The sequence below is a fragment of the Ailuropoda melanoleuca genome, chromosome 14 (assembly GCF_002007445.2).
Source record: "Ailuropoda melanoleuca isolate Jingjing chromosome 14, ASM200744v2, whole genome shotgun sequence".
NCBI classification, from domain to species: Eukaryota; Metazoa; Chordata; class Mammalia; order Carnivora; family Ursidae; genus Ailuropoda; species Ailuropoda melanoleuca.
Genome location: NC_048231.1, coordinates 10,085,934 through 10,111,158, shown reverse-complemented (window position 1 = coordinate 10,111,158; position 25,225 = coordinate 10,085,934). Strand labels below are relative to the sequence as shown.

At 42.7% G+C, this 25,225-nt stretch overlaps 1 protein-coding gene across 14 annotated transcripts in view; it reads right to left on the bottom strand.

Moving 5' to 3' along the window:
• The window catches only part of RAD51B (RAD51 paralog B), a 623,368-nt gene that overhangs the window by 97,628 nt on the left and 500,515 nt on the right, over positions 1-25,225 (bottom strand). For 12 of the 14 annotated variants that reach the window (XR_004620514.1, XR_004620515.1, XM_034643366.1 and 9 more), the window contains one exon: positions 20,972-21,075. Coding sequence is in view for 10 of the 14 variants with exons in the window: in XM_034643366.1 (XP_034499257.1) it covers positions 20,972-21,075 (104 nt within the window). In the remaining 4 variants the exon portion in view is untranslated. Of the gene's footprint in view, positions 1-17,981; positions 20,217-20,971; positions 21,076-25,225 lie in introns of those variants that run through there. The other 2 variants (XM_034643369.1, XR_004620517.1) reach the window with 2 other exon arrangements.

Below are 25,225 nucleotides of genomic sequence, written 5' to 3'. Positions count from 1 at the left end.
TACCACATTCTTAGCCTCTTGAAAGTCATGCTTGGCTGCCTAGTGTCTTTTACTTTACAGGGGCTGTTCTCTCTCCCCTGAATGAACTATGTTAGAGCCCCACTCAAAAGTCACCTCCTCTATGTAAAGTCACCCCTCTCTTCACCTCCATTACAAGGCCTCGATTATCAAATGACTCCCAGTCTTACTCAGCCCATTCCAGTTGTCAAAATACTGAAATAATGCCATGCCATTTGGCAGATAGTTGCTGTTCCTACGGTCCTCAAGGACCCCATTGCTTCACTGGCCCAGGACCCTCCTACATGACCCAGAAACTAAGGCACAGTGGGAGGCGGTGGCTCCAGAACCCACTTCTCCCAGAGCCTGGCATCCATTCTGCTGGGTCCCTTCCTGTGCAGAACTAGTTGTGAAATGTTTTTACTCTCCTCCTGCCCATCACACTACATTGTGGTCAGTGGTTCCTGGGCTTGCCGATCCAGCTAGATTTTGAAACTATGTTTTATTCGCCTTGGCTTTTTCCAGAGCCTAGTCCAGTACATGGTACATGTTCGGTAAATGCCAGCTTGCTAAATGACCACATTTCCCAAATTATTACTAATGCCATCTCAGTTACTTATTTGATGCCACTTTTGAACTGGAAAGAATATTTTACAGCCCATCATTAATGATTAAGTGAGACTAAACCAGGAAAGGTTGTATTTTTGCCATGGAAGAAATGACATCAAGGACTTTCATAAAGTTAAATATGTGGCAAAGAGGCCATGGCTAACTAAAACCCGAAATGATTTTTTAATTGCTTTTAAGTCATTATTTTTAACTTACTCTTTATCTGAACCTTTTCAAAGAGTCTCATAAACCAGGATAGCTGTTTAATAAAAGTTTCATGCTTTTTTCTCTCTATAGTAGTGGAGGTGAATAATGAAAGGACAAAAGAAAACCAAGGAAGGAAAGAACAAACATAAAAGGAGGAAGAGAGAAAGCAAAGAATGGAATCATCTAGAAAAGAAGAAGGTAAACCTGAGTAATCATAATTGGTCTCTACCTAATGGAAGGATATAAACACCAATTTAATATAAAGTTTCTCATTAGAATTTTTCTGCCCTCACATTTGTACGTAACTATGAGCATACAGTGTGTATATTATTCCAGTACTCTTTCTGTTGTAAGTCATAGAAATGCAACTGAGACTAAATGAAAAAGGAAACTTACTGGCTTATGTAATTAGAATGTTCAGGAGTAACTGACCTGAGGTACAGCTGGAACCAGGGCCTTAAATGATGACCTCAGAACTTCTCCTTCTTCCCCATGGAACATTCTCTCAATCTCTTGGTTTTGTTTCCCTCTGGGTTGACTTCATTGCCATTCTCAAGTAGGTTCCCTCTGCATGGTGTCCAAGATGGCCACCAGGAGCTCCGGGCTTACATTCTACCAATTTAGCAACTCCAATTGTTTCAGCAAAGTCCTGGGTTTACTCTAATCGGCTTAGCTTGGGTTAACTGATTATTGCAAACCAATCTCTATAGAAATGGTATGTGATTCTTCTTGGTCAGATCGCTAGACAGTGGGTACAATCAGCCCTACCTAGATAATTCAGGCTAAAACTTGAAGAGGGGCATTTCAGCAGGGTGCAGAATTTAAAAGAAGGGGTAGGAGATCAAGGGAGAGCAAAAATACTAGATGTGTACTATGCCCTTTATGAAGCAAAACAATCTAGTGGCTAAAATCACTTTAGAGTTAGACAGACCTAACTGAGCTTGACTCCTTTTTCTACCACTTACTGAGTGTTGTTAGCTTTAAGACATTTTTTAACCTCTCTGAGCCTATTTCCCTATCTGGAAGATCAGGGTAATCATATCCACTTCATGGTGGTGTTGTAAAAACCCACCTCATAGTATATTGTAAAGAAAACATTTGTGTAGCTCTTTTCATGTGTTGGTCACAAAAAATGGCAGCTGTTAATGTTATTATCAGCATTCCCTGGGGTGGCTGTAGAAAGCACAAAGGCTCTTTCCTACAGAAATGGGTAGGAGAGAAGGTGAATAGCCATAGCCTAGATGCAAGCCAGGCTGCTCTGCCTCATCTTCAGGCCTTTTGGAGTCCATTGGTTTGATCTTGGTGGAATCCCTGCCTCTACTTTCTTATGCTCTTCTCAGACCAATGCCACATTGCTTTCTGTCTCCTGTGCAGATTTAGTAGGATGGGCAATCCCACTTGTTCACCAAATTGATCACTTTCTATATACTTGTTCATGATTTTGGAAAAGTCCTAATTATGGATTTTCCAATCTAAGGATAATATGAATTGAAAATGCCCAATGCCTACTTACATTTAAGGTGAGTCCACACTTAAGAATGCTAAGTATACTAAATCCAGTAATTTTTTAATCTGTGGCCCAGTCATACAGACCGAGGAGGCAGGGATTCAGGAAAGCCAGGTGATTTTAAGATATATCTGCAGAGTTGTAACTTAACTTCGAGAACAATAATTAAGAACAATTAACAATGACTTAATCTTTTTGTGCCTTAGTTCCCTCACCTGTGAAATGGGGATATTAGCAGCTACTGTACCAAGGTGTGATAATTAAATGGATAATTACATGCATAATGGTAAATGGTTAAGCACTTGGTAGATGTGCTCAGAGCCGTGTGAAGCCCAGAGCCCTGTGAGGCTGGGAAGAGAGGCCAGCAGTCTCTTTCCCTAACTTGTCCCTTTGTTGTAGGCCTGTGGGCCAGCTCTTTAGCCTACAAGCAGAGTGTGAATGTGGGAGGACATCCTGTAGTTCTAGTTTGCTGTCGGCTTTGGGCTCCATAATGAGGGTCTCTGCCTACCTCTGGACCTCATAAACACAGACTTGAGAAGAAAAATTTGCCAAAGTTCAATTGCATATCAAAGAAAACCACAGAGCCAGAGAGCTCCCTGAGGACCCACACAGCCGCTTTGTCTACTGCCAAGCCATGGCCCCAATGCATGGATACGCCTGCAAGCCAAGAGCCAAAGCCACAAAGTTCCACCAGTTCATTTAGCCTTGGCATTCAACGTACTGAGGGATCTGTTATTTGGGTTGTTGTCTCATTGTTAAGGGGTAAAAACAGAAACATCCTCGTCATCGGAAAACTGGTTTACTAAATTCACCACCACTACCCCAACCCCACCCCGAACCCTACCGTGAGAATAGCTCCACTGCCTTGTGTGACGAAATGGAGCAAATGCCAGCTTTTCCCCACTGGTGAACCCTGATCTCCTTGTGGTGATTCGTTCCCACGGGCTGACTTGGATGGGCCAGTTGTCTCATCTCAGGGTGGGTGCAGCTCTGCAGCCAATGCCACCAATGTTCAATATGGGCTGGGGTTTACCCTGTCTCATCCTGGCCCCTTTAAAATGAAGCACCCTGGATGGTTTAATTTCGATTCCAATAGCTTTTCAAATCTTCCCTAACATCTCCCCCCTACTAAAATGTACCAACAAAAAAATTCGTAAGTCCTTCCACACTTGGGATGTGCTTGTTTCTTCAAATGGTGCCCCCAAATCCAGTGACTACAAATTCTCTACCTGGATGCCATGATGGTTTGAGTTCCAAAAATGTCCCCAGATGGAAAGTTACATAGAGAACTTAAACCAGAGAATTCTGAAGTTACAAATAGTAGCTTGTCTTAGAGATGTTTATTTCCTTTAAGTCAACAAATACATGTGGGACATGTGCTCTCTGCTGGGACTTTTAGGAGTGAGTCAACCCTGCTTTCTAATTTAGCTGAACACCTAACGTGGCAGGGAAATGGTAGCAGGTAATTGCATTTACAACCATGTGAAAAGGAAACGGAGAGCCACTTCTTCATGGTGGTTGAGAAGCATGTAAAAAAAAAAAATGATATCACCAAGGCCAGGCCATGAAGAACAAATAGGATTTCTTCAAGTGAAGGACATTCCAGGCAGGTACAGCACAAACAAAGGAAGTCAGGCTGGAAAGTTCTAGGCATTACCACACACTGAAAAGTCTTACTGGAAACATCTCAATTATGAGTAAATACTAAATTATGAGTAAAGGAAAGGTACCTAGTGGTAGGAATACTTATATATGAATTCTGTTTGAATGCTCCGAATTCATATTTTACTAGAAGAGCTTTTACTATCTGAAGCACACAGCTGTTTTGTTTTGTTTTGTTTTTAAAAAGTTTATGCTTTTAGACAGGAAAATGCGGTCCTTAAGAAGAGACTTATGCAAGGCTGGGCAAAGGTCAGTGTCTTACACTCTGCAAGTGGCCAGGCTGGAGGCCGACCTCAGAATTCCCGTTTCCTACATTACCCCCAGACCACCCCGCCATCTAATCAAACCAACTCCATGTCTTGGTTTTAAACATTTGAAGATGGAAAGAAATGTGACAGGTCAAAATCTCAGATTCCTTGGCTTTCTGATTACTTGCAAATCCACATAAGGCTCACATATCACTCTCCTCTCATTTTGTCAGCATCTGAATTTGTTTGGTTGTCACGTGAGTGATGAAAACTTAAAAGCTATGTTGATATGTACAGCATGTGGAAAACCACTCCCAGGTTCTCTGCTGAGAACGCCAGAGGTACATGCCCACATTCTTATACACCCAGACTATCGGTCCACTTGTGCACACACTCAACATCACTAGACACTCGTTTAAAAAAATGCAGCGTACTGTGCAGTGACTTGATGGGAAGCCACAGGCTAAGTTCTCAGACACTGGCCAAGAAGAGATGGGATCCAACCCATCCCCAGACCACAGGAAAAATACTTTCAACCACAGAGCTGGCTGCAAAATATTCTTTTTGTAGGAAACAAAATGTTTCCAGCCCTGGGATTTTTTTTTTTTTTTTTTGGTCCTTTCACTGTTATTGAGCAGGAAAGGCAAATGCTTAAGCAAGAGGCCAAGTAAACATCTAAGGAAACCAAAACCAGGTTCCTCTGCTGGGAGAGTGGAACATAGGGTGAATGAGCTGCATGCTGGACAAGCCCCGGGCCTTTAGAAGCTTTGGGGGCAAAGGAACCTGGGTGATTCTTCACATGTTTATGACCCCGGCTTAATCCCACTGCATTGCTGCTCCATTTATTAACTAAGTAGTCTCGGACAAGTGACTTCACTTTCCAAGCCTTAGTTCCTTAAGTGTCAAGCATGAATGACCATAGATATCATAGGTTACTGTAAAGAATAAAGGAAGCACATGCAGAAGTCAAACAATGCCCAACACAGAGCAGGCACTCAAGAAGCATTATTTGTTAAGATAGGTGCAGTGATCTTACAGGTCACCACAGAACTATTTTCATGGATTGTTAGAACCCAAGAATTCTAGCCTCCACATTTTATAAATAAGGAAACAGTTCTAGAGAGATGACAAGGTGTGACCAAATCAGCCAGTAGTAGGCTCAGAGTTAAGACCCAAACTGCAAACTGGATGCAGAGGGCAAAGGGAGTTACAGGACCTCCCATCAGAGAGTACACATGTGCTGTTGGTTGGCGGTGGAGCTCAGACTCTAGTGCACCTAAGAATCACCTGGGTAATGTAAACAATGCAGGTTTCTAGGCCCGCCCCTGGCACTACTGATTTGGCTTGGGAAGGCCCAGGAATCTGAGTTTTTAACAAGGTGAATTCCAAGAGGTTTTCCTCTGACCTCTGGTCAAGAAGCATTATAAGAGGAAGTCATTGGCCAAATAAATAGTTGAGCTGAGTGCTAGGGTTGTATCCTATGGTTTAGCACAAACAAATGATGTGGCAAGCCCTACCATGGACATTGTACAAAATAATAAATGAGGTATAGCATGACATTGCTTCTTCTTCTGGATCATTAACTGTTTCATAGAAGAGGAATTTACAACTCACAGTTGTTTGCCCAAGATCACATATCTAATTGTAGACAAAGACAGAATTTAATTCTAAAATACCATTATCTTTTTCACAATGGAGACTCTCTTCTTTCTAGGTACCTGAGGTGAAGACTATGGGCTTGTGTATGTATGTTATATGTCAGAACCCATGCATTAATTTTAATCTCTGACATAATAAAAAAATCATCCTAGCTTTTTGAGGCATTCAGGTGGAAAAATCCTCTTGTATTACCTCTGGGGCTATAATTCATCCCACTGGCTCCCTTGTAGGCTAATGGAAGAAACTTAGGAGGAAAAGTAACAATGCCATACAATGCTAGACATTTCAGGAACACCAGAACTGTTTGCATTGGTGCACACCACCTGCTTCCTTTTCATTCAATTCCTTTTCCTTCTAATATAAAACAAATACCTGACCCCAAGGTCTATAATGTTCTGTGCATCAACAAATAACCACCCAAGTATCCTAGCTAGTGGGTACTGTGCTTAAAATTTGGGGGAACTTCCTAGACACAGCCCAAATAAATCAATATGTGATTAGACTCACAGTCATTCTTCAAGGGATGGACTTTCAGCTGTTTCGTGCAGTGACGTAGTGATATAAGAGTGTCTTAGCAATTTCCGGGGTTTTGCCCCCACAGACTAGCAATGATGGTTACTTTTTACTTTTTGGTTCAATACTGAAGGATCTGAGAAGGTACACAACTCTAGCTCCTTCACTTCTACTTTTCTCTGATGAATGCTTTAAGACAATAATAATCTTCATCCCCCAAGAAACCCTTCTGAAATTTGCTATGAAATGTGGGTGATAGAGCAAAGAGAAAGCCATGGCCTCTTTGAAGAAAATCAGTAATGGACTCTACAGTTGGACGCTGCTTATCCTCACAAGAACCTCAGAATGCTCCAGTTCATTAAATTGATAATAGTGGCCTTAGAAAAGATTTATTATGACTTAGATTGATCTTAACAAAGATTGTTGGCCAAAGAAGGGGATTATGGAATTCTCCCTATAGAATCTGAAGTGGAATCTGAATTAGAACCAAATACTAACCACTTAACCATCCTTTCCCTCCTGCAGAGAATTCTGGCCTTTGGAGATACTCTGCTTCATGTCATCACTGCATTCAGAAGTTGCCAACTTCTCTTCCACGATATGAACCCATTAAAGGATGGGAGTCTGCCATGCTTTCAACAAGGGAGGACCAGGGTCTTGATGTGTATATACACCCTGGAACATTTCAACACACCTCTTATAGAGGACGTTCTGTTGGTTTCAAACCCTCAACCCCCCCCCCCAACACATATTTCCAGCCATTAAAATGTTTCCTGAGCTTAGATACAACTGGAAAGTTTTGGAAAATCCCACAGGAAGGAGAGAGGGCCAAGAGAGCTCCTTTTCTCATGCCATTCAGGAAGCACCGAACAAAATGTGTGCGCTCCAAGACAGCTCAGCCTAAGAACCCGACTCTTAGGGCTGGAGAATCACAGTAGGCAGAGGAGCTCTTTGGGGGAACTAGGGCAATGGAAAGTATTTAGGGTCTTATAGTAACCACGTGCCAGTCAGAGAGCTTACGTAGAGTATGCCAGTCAAGTTCCATCAGGAAAACAGGACTCATCCCACGTAGTTTAAGAGAGAGAATTTAATGTGGGGAACTAGTTACAAATGTGTTGGAAGAGTTGAAAGGAAAACAGAGGCAGTGAGGCAATCCAGAGACTAGCAGCAATAGGAAGCCACCACCATCCTCAGGGCTGGAGGAGCAAGGGAAGAGGTGCTGTTACTAGAACCCAGAAAATGGAGCTGCCTAACTCCAGCTCTTTTTGGAGCTGGGACCACACAAAGGTCATGGAGGAGGACTAGTGTTACTACCACCTGAGACACCATTGGAAGAGAGAGGGAGGCAGAAATACATGACTTCTCCCATACTTCTGCCCTCTACCCTCCTTTCAGGACCGCAAACTAAGCAGAATCATGGAAAGGGAGCCTGGGAAATGCAGATTGTAGGATTGGTTCTGTGTGGTACCAAGCAGAGCAGGGGAAAGGCAGGGAAGAGATCTGAGCAAAGAAGCAATTGACTGGCATGACCCACTAAGGCATGGATTACTGGTTCCCAATTTGTAAATGGGGATCTTTTAGAAAACCCTGAAGCCTAAACTGGTAGTTCTCCAAATTAGTTAGTGATTCCACATCCCTGGAATTTAAATATGCCAGAATTCACTGGAGAGGAAGACACAGTTATCCATAGGGCTCTCTCCTCTCTGAGCTCAGGGGCTTGCATGCAAATAGTTTGCCCCTTTCCCTTTCCCCTGCAGGTGTTTCCAAACTTCATTTTTCATACCTTTTAATAACAATTGTCTTTTTATAGAAGTTAGGGTTCTAAAAGAAGGAAACAGTACTGAGGGTGGAGAAGAGAATGATGGGTGGCTGGAAGCAATGGTGTGGGGTACATAGGGGAAGAGAAAATTTTGACTCAACATTCTGCACAATGGTAAGAAATCCCTTCTGATCTCCAGGCTACTCACCGAGAGCAGTCACTGAGGTATGGGAGGAAGAATGGAAGCAGCCACACTGTCACATCAAGCAGAGCCGGCTCTTCTCTCCCTCCCAGGCCTGCTTGTCCTCCTGTACTAGCCCATTCAGTGAGTGATGACCTCATCTACCCACTTCCATCAGAAACGACCCCTCCTTCCAGACCCCTCTCTGTGTGTTTAAGTGCTGTTGATCCTGCCTCCTGACCATCTCATACCTCTTCCTTCTTCTCCATCTCAATGGCCACTGCTTTGGTTCAGGCCCTCATTTCTTTCCATCCTATTTCAAACCCATAGGGCAAAATTCTGCCTGAAAGAACCTTGTAAGTACAGTTCTGATGCCACAGCTCCACTGAGAGCTCTCAATGGGGTTCTGAGAGCTTTCAGGGTCAAGTCTGATTTGCCCTACCTTCCTTTGCTTTGCTTTTATATACAGACTCCATTTCCCCTACCCCCACCCATTGTACAGACACACACATACCCTCCCCAGTAGCACTTCTTTGCAGTTCCCGCCCCAGAGCCTTTGTTCATATTGCTTCCTCAGCCTCCTTCCCCATCTACCTGGCAAATCCTGATATACCATTCAAGTCTTCTCTTAAACGTTATAACCTCTTCTGAATCTTTCCCTGATCAGGTCTTTCTTCCCTGCTGAGAGCTCTGACCTCCCTAATATTGATGCCTACACTGTACTCTGTCACAGTTCCCTCAATACCTACTTGTATGTAGTTACATGGCAGTCTCTCTCAACTAAGTGTTCTCCCTCCACTATGGTTCTTCAGGGCAGGAAATGGGGCTTTATTTGACTTCATATTCCCCAAACTTGACAAATGTATCTACCCAGAAAAGATCTGAAGGTAGAAAAAGAGGAGGGAGGGATGGAAGGAAAAGGGAATGTCCAATACAAAGAAAACTTAATGGTCTAGTCTAGATAAAGATACAAGAGTTACAAGAGGATCCATGTCTATGGTTAGAGTACATGCAAAGGACTTAATTGAGGAAAAACATTAAATTTTTCAGAGATGAAAAAAAGATTTCACAGATCCTGTGGCAGTCACTTAGCCAACTTGTTTCAGTGGGTTTTCCTTGAAAATATTTAGCCTTTGGACATTATACAACATGTAATGAGACCCCGTATGCACTGGGATCCTAGAGACAAATGAAGCCTTTGGTAGAAATGCAGGCTGTTTAATCTAAACTGAGATGATAGGCTGGTTCTGAGACAGGTTAGCCTTCTCAAATCAATGGGATGAAATGCTAACAGACTCTTAGCAGAGCCAATCACAGAGATCTTTCAAGCAAGGTCTAAATGAGAAAAGGGAAGAGGGAGGCATAAAAAGGTAAGGCTAGTGCCAGAATGGAGTCACAGGTAGAAAATGGAGATGAGTCACAAAAAGCCTAACATTCCCGTGCATGGGCAGTATAGGAGAGTATGTCTGCAGAGAATACTGTATAAATAGCCAAAATAAGAGAGAGCAGCTTTCCCATTCCAGTAGACATTCACTGAATCTCCATTAGGATGCTGAGATAATACTTTCAAAGAAGAAGAGACTACTCAAAAAAATTTAAGGTAAATCATGAAATTGATTACTATGTGGGGAAAGTGACTTTGCAAAGACAGACACAGGGATAAATATCATTTATATGTAATTTTGTATCATCCATGAGGGAAGAGATTATCTCCACAGGGTGCACCACTGTACCTCCTGGGTCCTGCAAGGTTCTCACTTGAGGAGACTAGAAACGGATAGGTACAGGTCTGTCCCCACTATGGGCAAGACTCCACAGAGACTTTCTCTTTCTGCTTTGACATTGTAAATATCAGACATTGAAGCCAAACCCAGAACATGGAAATGATGCTGGCTGGAAAGGCCAGAACTTGGGAGTTGAGAGAGGAAGGGCCAGGACTTCCCCTGACTGAATGGGGAGATGTCCCATGAAGCTCATTCTTCCTCAAGAGTGTTCTGTTGCCATACAGGACCACATTGTTATAGGAAATAACTGATGATTATTTAACAGAGATAGAGAAAGCTCTCTCAAGGTAATAACTCATTCCACTCTTTGAGGGGAGCATTCCACCTAGTACAACCACTGAGGGTGGCCACACCACAGTGGTTGAATGGAGAAATTTCCTGCAAGTAATTTCAAGCAGCACGCATGAATAATCTTACTTTAACATGGAAGTCAGTAGAAGATAATGGCTAAGAACTCAGGAACGTAGGAGTGTATGTATATGCATGGGGGAGGAGGGATCCTTAGAAGCCACAGGACTCAAAGCAATTTTTAAAAGTTCTATAAACTTCAATGTACTCATCTAGGAAGTATACCCAGTAATATCTATCTCATAGGGTAGTTGTGAGGTTTGAACAAGAGAATGCCCACAAAACACTTAGCAGAGTAACTGGCACAAAGGAAACTCTCAAAAAATCGTTGGTTAGAGCAAAGAAGTCCGAAAGCCAGGGCTGGCTTTGGGTGATTTGTTCTCAATCCCTCCCAGATATACCAGGTGCTTCTGTTGTAACTTTTTAAGGTTTATAACAATGAACCTCATTCCAAAGTTTTGACATTCAGAGAATTTCGTTACTTCGAATCATGGATCATGATTCCAGTTCAATCTCTCACTGCCAATTCTGAGTCGAGGATTCAGAAAGTAGGCAGTGGGGTATAGCCACTGTAGCTTGGCTCTCTAAAGGTGTTCTCAAAATCACAGTCCCTTTGGTAACAATAAAACAAGGGTCCAAGACTCAAGCACACATGCTCTTTGTCCTAGATGCCAGAATTCTTAAGCTCTGCCAAACCAAGAAAGGAAACTTTCGGAAAGATACCCTCTGTGGAAAATCTCTGCTTCAAACATTTGAACTCTAAGGTGGTGGCCAGGGGACATTGATTTAAAAATCCAGGGAAGGTTATGGGGTGGGGGGAGGGAGAAAGTGTGCAGAGAGGGGCCACAGGGTGAGAAGAAGGTTGAGGGAAGGAAAGAGGGCATATGTCAACTCTATGGTAACTGAAAATTCCATATTCTTTAGAGCAGCAGAAATTAGTAAAGTTCAATTACTTATATGGTGGTTGGCAACCAATCATGCAGTAGATAATGTTTAGCATATCATAAAATGTTATGGTAACATAATCAGACTTAACTAAATTCAAACTGAATCCTAGAGACATATTTGATGTGTTTTTCCCTACACCTCCATCATGTAAATCCTTTGTCAGCTTCCCATGCCTGTACACCTAACTTCATAAGCCATGAAGATTTTAAAAGGGTCTGAAGCCCCACTGCACCCCTTGCCCCAGTGAGGTCGGAATACACACCAGCATTGTACCCTGTTGTGACCCTCCCAGCCACAGCAGACCCTGGGGAGAAGCAGAGACCACAGGCCCAGGCAGTGTACTACTTGGGCAGGCGTACTCCCCTGGCAATGGCAACCAGATGACGAATTCTCCGAGCTGGATCTGCTTCAGCCACATGTGTGACAAGCTGCGCTATTCAAATCACACACAGACAGGGCAAGGAGCATTTCTGAATCACAGTCACATGCCAGGATTATTTCTCAGCCAAATAATGGCAAGAGCAAGAGGAAAAAAGCAAGAAGCAGCTCATCATCTCCTTCCTAATGTCCCTGGCCCCAGAGTGGGAGGTGCTGTTCTAATACGTAATGCAGTAAGCTTTGGAGGTAAGCTAAATGACATTCTAGATCCAGTCATCCCTGGGGAGAAAGACACTAAGGACCATTCATTGCAAGCCAAAAGAATCAGCACTAAGGCAAGGCCTCATTTTCCAGCACCTCATTTGATTGCTGAAGTGAAAAAAAAAAAAAGTGCCTATATCTCAGAGGACATGGTACAGCAAGAAGACTTGGGCCTGGAAGTTAAACAAACTTGGTCTCAAATCTTGGTCTACTACTGAATACACATTTATCCTCCTAGCTCAGTTTCTCTATTTGTAAAAACAAGATGATAAGATCTCTGTTGAAGACTTGTTGTGGGGTCAGTGGAAATAATGCATGTGAAAGGATCAAACATGATGCCTGCAACAATAAGTACTCAATAAAGACTAACCCCCTTCCCTCCTGAGACAATAAAGAGGACTTTAAATTAGGGTTGCCTGGAGCACCTGAAGCCGTCAAGGATGCTCTTCACTGCCGAACTGTGGGATCCTGAGACCGCAGGAAATGGGTCTCCACACAGACTGCCTCCTTCCCCCGTTCCACTCTTTCTCAAATAAAGATGCAAAGACTCAAAAATATGATAATCACAAAGCTTCTCTCATTCTGAGAAGACCATGCAAACAAAAGACTTGAAAATTTGAAGGTTCCCAAACCATCACATACCATTAGCCTATGAAGCTAGGCAACAGGAAGCTCAAGATGAAGGGTGACTCACCGTGAGCACATGTGACCATTTGTGAAGAGGGGCAGAGAAGACAGCCTTGTTTGCAGGATGTTGTCTATAAAGAGTCATTCGGCTGGGAAGTCCATGCTTGTTTTGAAGTTCAATTTAGAACAAGTTATGTATTCACCAAGAATTTAAAATGCTGACTTTTCTTTTCTTTTCTTTTCTTTTTTTTTAGATTTACCTGTTTACTTGAGAGAGAGAGAGCATGAGCGGGAGGGGCAGAGAAAGAGGGAGAGAGAGAATCTCAAGCAGATTCCCCGCAGAGCGTGGAGCCCCACGTCACGACCCTGAGATCGAGACTTGAGCCGAAACCAAGAGTCGGTCGCTTAACTGTCTGCTTCACCCAGGCATCCCTAAAATGCTGACTTTCATCTGGTAATTCATTACAATGTGGGGTGGGATGGTGCTTTTAAAAAATATTTTTTTTTTTGCAGAGTTCTATAGACCCTTTTTATAAGCCACTGAAAGTCATAGAGGATATAAACATCACTTTGCCTACAAACCTAGTAAACTGATTGGGCTAGGGCACTTTTTTGCCCAGAGTTTTCCTATTAAAAGTCAGCATAGTAGAGTGAAAATAGCAACAGATTAGAAATGAGAATTTAATTCCACCCCCATTTCTGCTACTTATTAGTTGTGTGACCCTGAGTAAGTCACAACCTCAACTGCCTAACCCTATCTGTAAAATGAAATGGCTAGAATACAGTGTCATTCTGAGGACCACCCTGGTGAGAATCACCGGAAGTGCTTGCCCTCATGGAATGGTCACTGGGGCAGGGCCTAGGAATCATCATTAATAAACACCTGTGGTTCTTATGCTTGCTATAGTTGAGAATCCCTATATCCCTTGCTATTGTTGAGATCATCTCCAGGAGGCATCTCAGATGGGACACTGTCATATCCTAAAGGCTTTAAAGGTTCTAGTGAAAGCACTGGTTCATTTATAAATCAGTTCATAGTTTATGTAGCTCTTGCTTTTCCTAACCAAAGACATTGCCCCATTTTCTTCTCAGTCATAGCTGACCAAAGCCAAAATGCAATATCCTGTCCAAACTTCATCCTCAAATGAGCAAATTCATTTCAGTGTCCTTGACTCTCAGGTCACTGCCTTGTCCAAGAGATCTCATAGCTGTTTCCTATGTTGTTTCCCAACTGAAAACACTTCTCTTCCCTAGCCGACAACAAGGTCTTCAGTTTGGTTCCAAAGCCCTGTGTCTCTTCCACTTCCTGCAACAGCTGAGATTTCTCTGGAAATCTCTCATTCACATATTTGCCCTGGTTTACTTAGCAAGTTAGAGCTGGGAGGGTCACTGAATAAGGGGATTTGGTACCAGACAGTGTGTAAAAATAAAACCAGTCAGAGCTGGAGGAGAATGACAGAGGTGATAAAATACTGGGAAGGTGAGCGGCTCAGTAAAGGGGAAGTCACCTAAACACTGTGTTAGTGGACTGGTCACTCAGCCTCTCATGGTCAGAGATAATGATCCTCAAAGACAGAAATAAGGACATGTACTAAGTCTTCCATAAAAACAAATGTATTTGATTTATAGTAGTATTCTTTATTCACAGATAATGTCTTCTCTATTTTTTGGTATTAAAATATCTTTTCCTTTTGAATTGGTGGTAATGCTTAATTTTACAACTCTACTTTTTAAGGACATTTAAAATCCTGTGATGGCTCTCCCCTCAACACCCCCCCTTATTTTGTTTTGATTTTGATTTGAACTTTTCTTGACTCCCTGTGGCTCAAAATTTCCTAGGAAAGACTGACTCTCCCCCTCAGCAAAGGTACATTGTCTATCATGGCCAAGGCATCTGAAAAGCAGACCCCTATCAGAAGCTTGGGGGCAACTGTACTAATGGATTTTTAACTGGCAATTTCCAATCGAACCCCTTCAAGGGAAAGTTTTCTCTACTTGAAACCATTCAGAAGTAGTGATTATATTATATTTTTATTTTTTGAGTACATTGACTTTTTCCAGAGGGAGTCCAATGGAATTTGGGGTAGGTTTTGTTTTGTTTTGTTTTTTGGTAGGTGGTGGGGAAGGCATTGATCTTTCTACCTCAAATGTGGAGACAGAAACAGGGAGTGTCCACTTGGGTATCTATGTTGTCCTTTCTCAGATGGAGCCTGTCTTTAAGCTCTGAGTCTTAGCTCACTGCATTCATTTGCTCTTACTGCACAACTTCAGGTAGGATTTCCTCAGATTTTAATACACTTGCCTGGTGACCTGAAAAAAAAGAATCTTTTTAAAAGTCACCATTCTGGGTTTCTCTTTTATACATTTCCCCAATCTGCTCAATACCTGTTAGAGCAATCCTGGTGGAAGAGTGTGGGCAGGGGGTTCGATTTCACACTTGAGCAGCTCTGAAAAGGGATGGAACATATATACCCAAGGCAATGTACTTGGCTGGGATTCTATGTTCCCTTTGTTATTTCTGCAGACATTTATGCTTAAAAAGAAATTTCTCCCACCCCTGCAGCCAAACTTCTCCTCTGACTGGATATACATACATACATATCAGTCTCCTTGCCTAAAAACAGCAGACGGGCTGAGGTAGAAAGAAACAGAATAAACACAATGACCCGGAACCATTTTACAAAGTGAGAGGGGTTCATTTTTGAGTGAGGGCAACTAAGCCTGAATTCCTCTCTGGAGGAATCTGCAAATAGCGAGACATAAAACTATGACTTCCATGAGGTAAAACATCCTCTTCAATGTCTTTCTTTGGGTGAATATGATTGTATGCCTGACATTCTTGCCCCAAGCCTTTCCTTCAGCTTATCGGGGAGAAAAGATTTCTCGTCTTTTCTTTAGTTAGCCAGTCCTCCATGAAGTCTGTCCAAGCACAGACAGCAGAACTCATGACTGGTTGGAAGATGGCAACAAAGATTTCTTATCCTTCCCCTCAGCCAAAGTCCGCAGGCTGCCTGTTCCCTGAAAGCAGCTGTGGGAACCCCTCTCCCTCATTCTGCCTGGGTCTGTGTTTAGGGCTCTGGTTTGCTTACACAGAGGAATTCCAACTAGGATTTCAAGGGAAGCCTGACTCTCACTCTCCCATAGGCCCCAGCAGGCTGGTTTTGCAAAAAAGTATTCCTATGTTCAGTACTCGTACAACACTTCTTTATAAGGATCTGCTTGTAATTGTCAAGGTCTGATGCCAACCTTTTTAATTGACAATTTTTAATACTTTAAAGGAACTATTAAGCTGCATAACTCAACACCTATGGTGAAGAGTGATTCCAAATAAGCAGTATGGCCTTCTTCCTTAAGACGAGGTCCACATATGGATATGAGGAGTTTCTCTCTCTACCTCTCCCTCTCTTTTTTCAAAATATATGTATTGAACGTGTAAGTGTCAAGCCTTGTTCTGCTTCTGAGAGTATACAAAGAAGATTTAGTCACAGCCTTCAAGGGGCTCACAATCCGGGTTTCACTCATGCAAGAACAGAGGAAAGTACAAGGTGCATCTGTGTGCAAAACTGAGGGAAATGGGGCTGATTAAAGCTCCGTGTCGGAAATCTCCACAGTGATGGTGTTTTAAGTCTTTTAAAACACAAAATGGATCCTGAGAGAAGAATTATATCACCAGAAAGGAGACACTAAATACTTCCCAGATGCAAAATGACCTGGGACCTTGAGAAAACCCTAAGGATTCCGGTAAGGACCAGGAGTTTGAGTAACATTATGGGTCTTGTCAACAATTTACTGGGTACTTTAGGCTCTTCCCTCAAGTGTTCTTTAACTTCCGGGTGACTTCTAAATAGAAGATGAAAATATTATTATAAAGTCCATTTAAATAAACCTACTATATGAAAAAGTTCTCTCTTCCCAGTTTGTTGAAATGAGGGAGTCATAATATTTATTTCATCAAGGGGGTGTGAAGCTTAGTTGGGATTAATTTCCTTCATTACTCCTTCCAGGGCACTGAAAAATTTATATAATCCCATATGTGGTTTGTAGGAACAGACTTCATGATGAGTTGATGAGAAATAGTATGAATATTTCACCAAGTTTTTTCATCATTCTTTCAAGTAGAACCGCCCTCACTCCAGCTTTTCCAGCCTCTCAGGATGGCGCGTCTGATCACTGCCAATCCGTTCTGGGTGCTGCTGCCTCACCAAACACCCCAGAGCCTTCCTTTGTGGAAAACCGCCCTCTCCTCCACGCTCACTAGACCCATCATGTGCAGCATGCACCATTTATACATTCGCCTCTTTCCCTAGGGGATTGTGAACATCTTCAGGGCATCGACTTACTCATATTTGAATCTCTGGCATCTTATGTGGTGACTAGCAGAGAAGAGGTGAGCAAATAAAGCCCCATCAAATGACTGAGGGCGCAAACCCTCTGCTCTTGTGACAAGGCCAAAACCAACCCACGTCTTCTGAACATGGGACCTGCTCTCCTGTTTGTCTTCTTTTCCTGTTCCTCCTCACCCTGAATTTTCCCTTTCCTTTCTCAATAATATACACTTATCTATTAAGGCAGTGGTTTTCGGCCTTGGCTGTGCAGTAGAATCACTTGGGGGAGCTTTACAAATGAACACTGGTGCCCAGCCCACCGACACAGATTTCGATTTAATTGGTCAGGGTGGGGCTCTGGGGCTGGTATTTTGTAAATGCTCCTGTGATGAGTCTACAAATGCAGCCAGGCTTGAGAAACACTGATTTAAAGTGATAACTCAAGTCCCGTCTTTTAGAAAGACTGATGTGCCTCTGGTGAGTTTACCCTGCTCTGGTTTCAAAGCAGGTACCGTCTCGACCACTTATCAGGTAACAAATCGAACGCCGCCTTATGCCAGCACTTCGCCGTTCATTTGTTCTTGGGCTCCGGCACTTCATTTTGATGATCTACGAGTGCAGACACACAGGTACCATCTCTCACACCGCACCGGAAGAACCTCGGAGGCAGGACTGAGTCTTCTCCTTCTTTGCATCCCCAAGCCATGCACATGGTGGACCAAAACATATTTTTGATTATTAAAAAAAAAAAAATCCAGGGGCACCTGGGTGGCACAGCTGTTAAGCGTCTGCCTTCGGCTCAGGGCGTGATCCCGGTGTTATGGGATCGAGCCCCACATCAGGCCTCCTCTGCTGTGAGCCTGCATCTTCCTCTCCCACTCCCCCTGCTTGTGTTCCCTCTCTCGCTGGCTGTCTCTCTCTCTGTCAAATAAATAAATAAAATCTTTAAAAAAAAAAATCCAAAATACTAAAAGAGAAAAAAAAAAAAAAAACAACAACCCTAGTAGAGGCCATTTTAATTCCACTTTAAGGAAATGTGTTTGGTAAGAGTAAAAATGTTGCAAAAAGGGTGGGGCAGGATTGAAGCCGACTAGAAAAAGAGTAAATAAAAGTCAAATGGAAAGAAAACTAAATTAGTCCAAAAGAAAATGTTCCCCAGCTTCTTAAGAGGGTTTTTGCAAACACTGAAACAGAATAAACAGGACAGTTAACTTGGCTTGTGCCCTGATAAGGAGATTTCGTTCTTGGTTATATAATTTTACAAAGTTTCCAGGGTGTAAAGAAAATAATCAGCCAGGGAGGACTCCTTCCCTTGGACTCTACAATTCAGCTCTTGGTTTAATCGGCTCGCAGGGCTGCTCAGCTTGACCTGCCCTCCTTCCAGCCCTGTGATCTCAGACTAAGCCTCACATTCAAGAGCCCTGGTGGAGAGCTCAATGTCATAGAAATGGGATCAAACATAATCCTCATTCCATGTCCTTGATCCCTTGGTGTAGCAGCCTCTGTGCATTGGTGGGGGTGGGGAGAGCTATACCTGGTATCTTCTCCTGGTGGTTAGTGTTCCAGAGGTCGGCCGATGCTACAATGATCTAGGCATGTTCTTCTACTAAGTAGTGTTATGAGGAAGTACTCCTTGGAACAACTACCTTAAAGACTAGCTTAAAGCACTGTTTTGTGCACATATCCCAGAAAAGGTTTATCGTCATACGGCTTCTTTACTTTGTCAGAAGTAAGACCACAGGAAAAGCTCAGTGGATCACGATGCACATCCTCTGCTAAAGCGAGATAAGTTCATCAGATAGACACGTTTTCTACATCAAATTTTATCCTACTTATTAGGCCACAAATTGAAGGGCTGGTCAAAAGGCATGCGCATTTCTATAGATTAATTAAGTGTAAGTTCTTTTGCCTGGGTTGGCCATTTTAACACTGGTCATATTTTACTTTGCTATGGCATTTTATTATACTTTACTATTATATTTACATATTTTACTAATTAGTGTTTGAAAACATGATTCAAAAGCATTTAACACTGCTCTTGATTGATTAGCAATGATAGTAATATGTTGTCCTTTGTAGATTAAGATAACACCCTGACTCATTTGATAGGCTATGAGTTGATAAACTGTCACTGATCTATCCATGCTGTGCTCCTCATTCTTCTTGCGACTAGTGGCCTGTGTTTGACCTTATAAGCCAAGAACCAAGAGCCACCAAAATCTTGCAGTTACCAAAGAGACATAAAATAATAGCATTTGTCCTACCAGCTACCTTCTATTGATATTGAAAAAATGGAAATGACTGGCTAATTTATCAAAGCAAAAGGAAAAGAAAAATGTGACTCTAACTTCTTTTTGTACTAATAAATGCTAGCTAGAATTGGTAAAACAAGGATCTGAGAGTCTGGAGTCCAGGCTACCATATATAACAGACTACATCACAAAATCAGTGTGTGCCATCTAAAACCTAAAACAGAAATAAACTACACATTTTCAAGGAATGGGGTTACATGGATCAACACTGATTCACAAGCAATTTTGCTTTCTCAAATAGCAGTACTGCCTGACAATCCTTAATGATATCCCTGATAGCTGCAAACTGGGTGATTTAACATAACTTATAAGCTAGGGTACAAACCAAAGGACATTACGTTCTACAGGAACATCTCTGGCTACGTTCCGCTGAAAAGAGAAGTAATGGATTCAGAAACCAGGATACTTGAATCACAGGGGTAAAGGTATCACTGAGGTAATGAGCACGCCAGGGCCTGAAAACTTAAGAATGTTCCCCTAAACAAAAACAAGCAGCTCTATCTTCTCAGAACATGGCTGACTCAATCATCAAGATGGAATGTTATTTACACAGTCCCAAGCAAACCAAGAAGAATCCTCTGGTCTGTAACCAAGGGCACTCGGAAAGTTATGTCTGGAACAGGCAAAGGCTCATGTCTGTTTCTGATGATTCCTGACTCCTTGAAAGACAGCCAATTTACCTAATGCAGGTAAAGGGCAACAACTCCCTGCCACCTCCTCCAGAAAGGACCACCAGCATGGTATTTCATGCCTCTTTAGTGAATAACCTGGATTGTAATGTATTTAGCAAGATGGGTAAATCTGGATTCTGAATTCTGCCCCATTCAACAAATCAGAACAATCACCTTATCTTCTTCCTCCTCCTGCTTGTGGGAGAGGTCATGATGGAACCTGGTCCACACAACAGAATAAAGTTGAGGTTAGGCATCGAGAAAAATAAAATCCCTAATTATGAAACATTTTACCAAAGGGGTCAGACTGTGGTGTCCCTTTCTTTAGAGTGAAAGAAAGGGTGTAGAAAGTTAAACCTTCTGGATGGAAGGCGGGGGAGTTCTCATTTGAGGCCAGGATAGAAACCATCAATAGGGAGCCCTGAGAGAGCTATCATCCTTTTGGGGGTCTCTCTAGCACCTTTTGGTACTTGACCCTACTGGCTTAGGAGTTAATGCACAAGCATCCGGGGTCTGGGGAACAGTTAAATCACATGGAAGGATTTGTCTGGACTTCGGTTTTCAAAGCATACTAACCTCAAGAAAAAGCACCATCACTACTTAATTTGTACACAAATTATCTAGTCCTCAACAAATACAAGCTAAGTGAAATGATCATTCACCCTTTAGAGACGGAGAGTTTGAGATCCCTAGAGGGTGGACCCTGGTCACTTCCAAGCCATTGGCAAATATCAGGAGGCATGCTAACTCCATGGGCTCTATTCTTACACATTTTTTCCTGTGAGTGACTGATTTCCCACTTCATTATAACGGCTATTGGGGCGGGCAGGGATGCTGGTTTCTTTACTTAGCCCCTGACAGTGCTGGCCCAGGACAGACAACGTGGCCAACGCTTTCAGAAGACGAACACTCAGATTGCTAAGTACATCTTGCCCTCTAAACTTGACAGTCAGAAAATATTTTCAAAGCACTCACCTGTCTTCTCTCTGAACCAAGGTACTGGAGAATCAGCCGGGTGTTCACACTGTGACTCCAGGTGTTTCCTAGGGCAGCCGTCACACAGCTGGATCCAGAAGAGCCTGAAATGACATAGGGCAAAACCATGATTATGAATGCCCACTCCTTGTAATGGTGTTTCACATAAACAAAAGTCCAGTCATTGCTCATTGCTTAGAGACTCCTGGGGGGCTCAGTTCATTACCACCAAAGTTGACAAATTAGAGAAGAAGGAGAGAGGTTAAGGAACATGAGACTAAAAATAAAAACCAGCATGTGCTTACTTCAGCCTCAGTGAAAGAGACCACCACTGAGCTAAAAGATAACGGAGTTACAAATCGAGAAGAGCTCGCATGCAAGGCAGCTGGGAACCATTGCTAATAATAAATCGAGCCACTCAACATCCGTGGCAGAAAGGCATAATGCTACCAATAGAATAAGAGCCAGTTATGAAATAGTCTTAGTTTAACAGAGTTGTAAGACTTGCTTAGCTTGATAAGAGTCTTAACTCAATTTTCCTAATCAATAGAGAAATGGCGGCATATGCATATAAAATTCCTTTGCTCTTCCAACCCCTGCACACACACACACACACACACACACACCCAGAAGAGGAATCCGGAAGATCTAACCATTTCGTATCTAATCTGTATTAGACAACCTTATCCCCAGAGAAACATTCTTTCACCTTCTAAGGCTTTCCTGTAAGGGGAGGATGTGAAGGACTCATCGGAGTTTCTAGTCTACTCCAAGTTGTGCTTCAGCTACTGCCTTACATCTCCAGAGCTTCGCTGATCCCTTTTGACATCACCAGTAGCAAACTATTCCTGATCTCCTCTTCTTCTTCCTCCTAGAGGCAGGCTCACAAATCCCACCACTTAGAAGACTGCCCACCCCCCTCCCCTCATATCTGGCACATCCTGAGATCTCCTCTGAATTCCCATGCCCACTTTGGCCCTGGGCCATGAGAGGAATCCTAGCCCTAGGGAGCACAGTGGGACATTCACTGTGCCTTGTATGCTCAAGATGCCATCTCTTTGCAATGAGGGGACTAAGTACAGAGAGGCTGAAGTCCACCGAATTAGCTAAAACAACTTGAGGCCTTGAGCTTCTCATTCATTGCCTGCTTACTGCATCATCTGATTTTTACCCCTCCGTCTTGAGTATTGGTCTTCTTTTCTTTTCTCTTTCTGGTCCTGTCATCTTTCAGGGCAGTCTACCAACTTTGTATGGCCTTATACTCCTGGGCCCAAATATTACAGCAGATGCATGTGGGTCAGTGGCTCAAGGCTGGAGGTGATTTTGTTGGCAATGTGTAAGTGGGAGTGCCGCTGGCATTTAGAGGGTAGAGGCCAATGACGCCGCTAAACACCCTGCAATGCACAGGACAGGTCCCCATAACAAAGGATTATCCAGCGCCAAACACAAGGGTGCTGAGTTGAATGCATCTGCGTTAGACAACACCAACCATAAATTTTCTCTGGTTCAAGCAGATACAGGAATGAATTAGATAGAAATCAACAACTGGGACCACAACAAGCCTGAGGATTTCCAAATGAAGAATTTAGCATAGGAAAGAATAAAATTTAGGGTGACCTTAGTGCATCATGCACTTCATTCAAAACATATACAAATTAATTTGAAAACAAATTACCTAGACCACGCTCATCTGATCACATCACTCCCTTACGCAAACTCCTCCAGCAGCCCTCCACGCTGAGGGGAAATACTAACTCCTGAACGATGCATCCGGGGCACTTGGTCTTCTGCTCCGGAGTGTCTCTCTGGCCCCACTGCTCTAAGCTTTCTCACTGGATGGTCTCCTGTAACCTCCTGACTTCTCTGTCCCCATCCTCCTTGACCTCTTGTCAGCAACTGATAAAGCTTCCCCCTCTTTTGGCATCCAGTATACTGCTTCTTCTGGATCCCGATGAGCATTCTTTTCCTTCTCTGCTTTTCTTCTCCTTCTCTTCCTAGTTGTGGGTGGACTGCAGGGGGCTGACCGTGACCAATTTTCCTCCTGTCTACCACCCAAGTGCTTTCAGTGGCTAGGAAGGTAATGTGCATTAGTAAAAAGGCCAGCTGTTTGCATCTTAAAATGCAGGAATCCTTTATTACTGCAAAAAGATATACTTTCTTCCATTCTTCTTAAAATACACAACCCTCTTGTCTTCCATTTTCCCCTTTCTGAGAGACATATTAATAAAAAAAAAACACCTTTCTGTTATAAGAAAACTAACCCAGGAAAGGCAATATCAACTGATTTTTCTTTTCTTTTTTGCATATTTATAAAACAGCTTTTTTGAGATAATTCACCCACCAGACAATCCAAACAAAGTGTGCAGTTCAATGGTTTTTACTATATTCGGAGTTCTTTAAGCACCACCACAGTTGGCTTTAGGACACTTCATCACCTCAGAAAGAAACCCCATGCCCCTAGCCATGTAAGCCTCAAGCCCCTCTTTCCTGCCCCCCAGCCCTAGGCAGCCATTAGTCCACTTTGTATTTACTATGAGGTATTAGGAGATGATGGGGAGTAGTGGAGAATGAGAGCATCCATCTATGATTGCAAGGGGGCAGACCCCGGCTGCCCTAGCTATTGCTGTCATGTGACAATACGAGTTCATAGCCAGCCACATCTTTTGACTTTTAAAAGAGAAGCCAGAAGTCAATGTTTCAAGTACAATCACCTGTTTAAAATGTTGGCTTAATTTAACAATTTTTAAAATGAACATACTTAGGAGCCGTATATCACTCATTGCCACCAAGCTTGCAACATCTGCTGCATATGGCATGTCTTCACTGTTGACAAGGGCCACAACCCACATGGATGATTTTGAAGCCTTTGTCTCAACCTAGGACCAGCCTTAGCACCTGTCCTCCTTTTTCAACAAAAACTACAAGCCTGACCTAATGAACTGCAGCAATGTAAATTGAGTATCTTCAAATCAAGTTTATGTCTTCCCATATAACTCACTCTTCCTTCTTTGTCCCGTTCTTTGGCCTTCTAGTTAATCTGGTTTAGAACCTCAGTTCCATTTTTAAATTTCTCCTCCCATGCTTCTCAGTTCCAATAAATTGTGACGTCTTATTGATTGACCTGTAAAATCTCACCTGTATCCATTCCCTACCCTCCGTTCCTCCAACCCCAACCTTAGATCAGACACCCATTACCTTTCACCAGGGAATGGCTGCTAGAGCTTTCTAACTGATGTCCATGCTCCTGTCAGTTCCTCCTCACTAAAGCCCATTCTCTCTTCTTCTGCCTGATTAACTTCCCCAAGCACACACTTAAGCACACTCCCCTGCCACTTCTGATCAAGTGAGCTCAAAAACTTTCAGTGGCTCCCAAGTGTGTCCAAAGAGTTCTAAATTCCTCAGATTGGCATCCAAAGTTCTTCTAATTTGTGCCCAACCTGCCTTTCCACACTGCTCCCTCCATTCTACTTCATATAGACTTCAATCCAATGTAATCACTTCTTCCCCATGTCCCTTCCACATCTGACATGCCTCTAGGTCCACATGTTGTCTTCGATACCACGTCCTGCATGCTACTTTCTTGGTCATCACAGACATACTGTCTCCCTCCTCTAAATTCCCATAATACTTTCTTTCCCTCTCTCACGTTACACTGTTTTCTCTCCTATGGTATAACCCTTGTGTGTGCTTTTCTTATCACCCCTAATACATATTTTAAGAGGGCCAATTCCATGTCTGATTTATGCGAGTCTGCCCAAATCATTTAACTTATGCCTCAATCATTCTGTGTCACTGATACACAGGAGACACACAATAAAACCTGATTAAATAGTTAATAAGTTATTCCTACTAAACTTTGAACCATGTTATATATATTTGTTTTAGCAGCAAATTTACATTCTAATTCTATCTTGCTTAAGCTAAAATTAATAGCATTTTCACATTTTTCAAACAAACTTGTTAGAAGCTTGTTGCTTAGATGCCTGCTAAGCAATAGGATGAAGTAAGGCTGAGCTTTCAAGTTTGCATGTGACTAATTGGAGTTAATTAGTTTAGCACTCAAAAAATATGTACTTTTTGGTAATAAAATTATAGGCACTTTCCAGGTCTGGAAGATGTTTTCAGGAGTCAGAGACATATGTGGCCAGTGGTGACTATTTAAAGAACGCCATGTCCCTAAACCAATGAAAACAGTATAACGAAGTACCCATATACCTGGCTGCTTTCCGGACAGGTAAGCTCAGGTCCTGACAA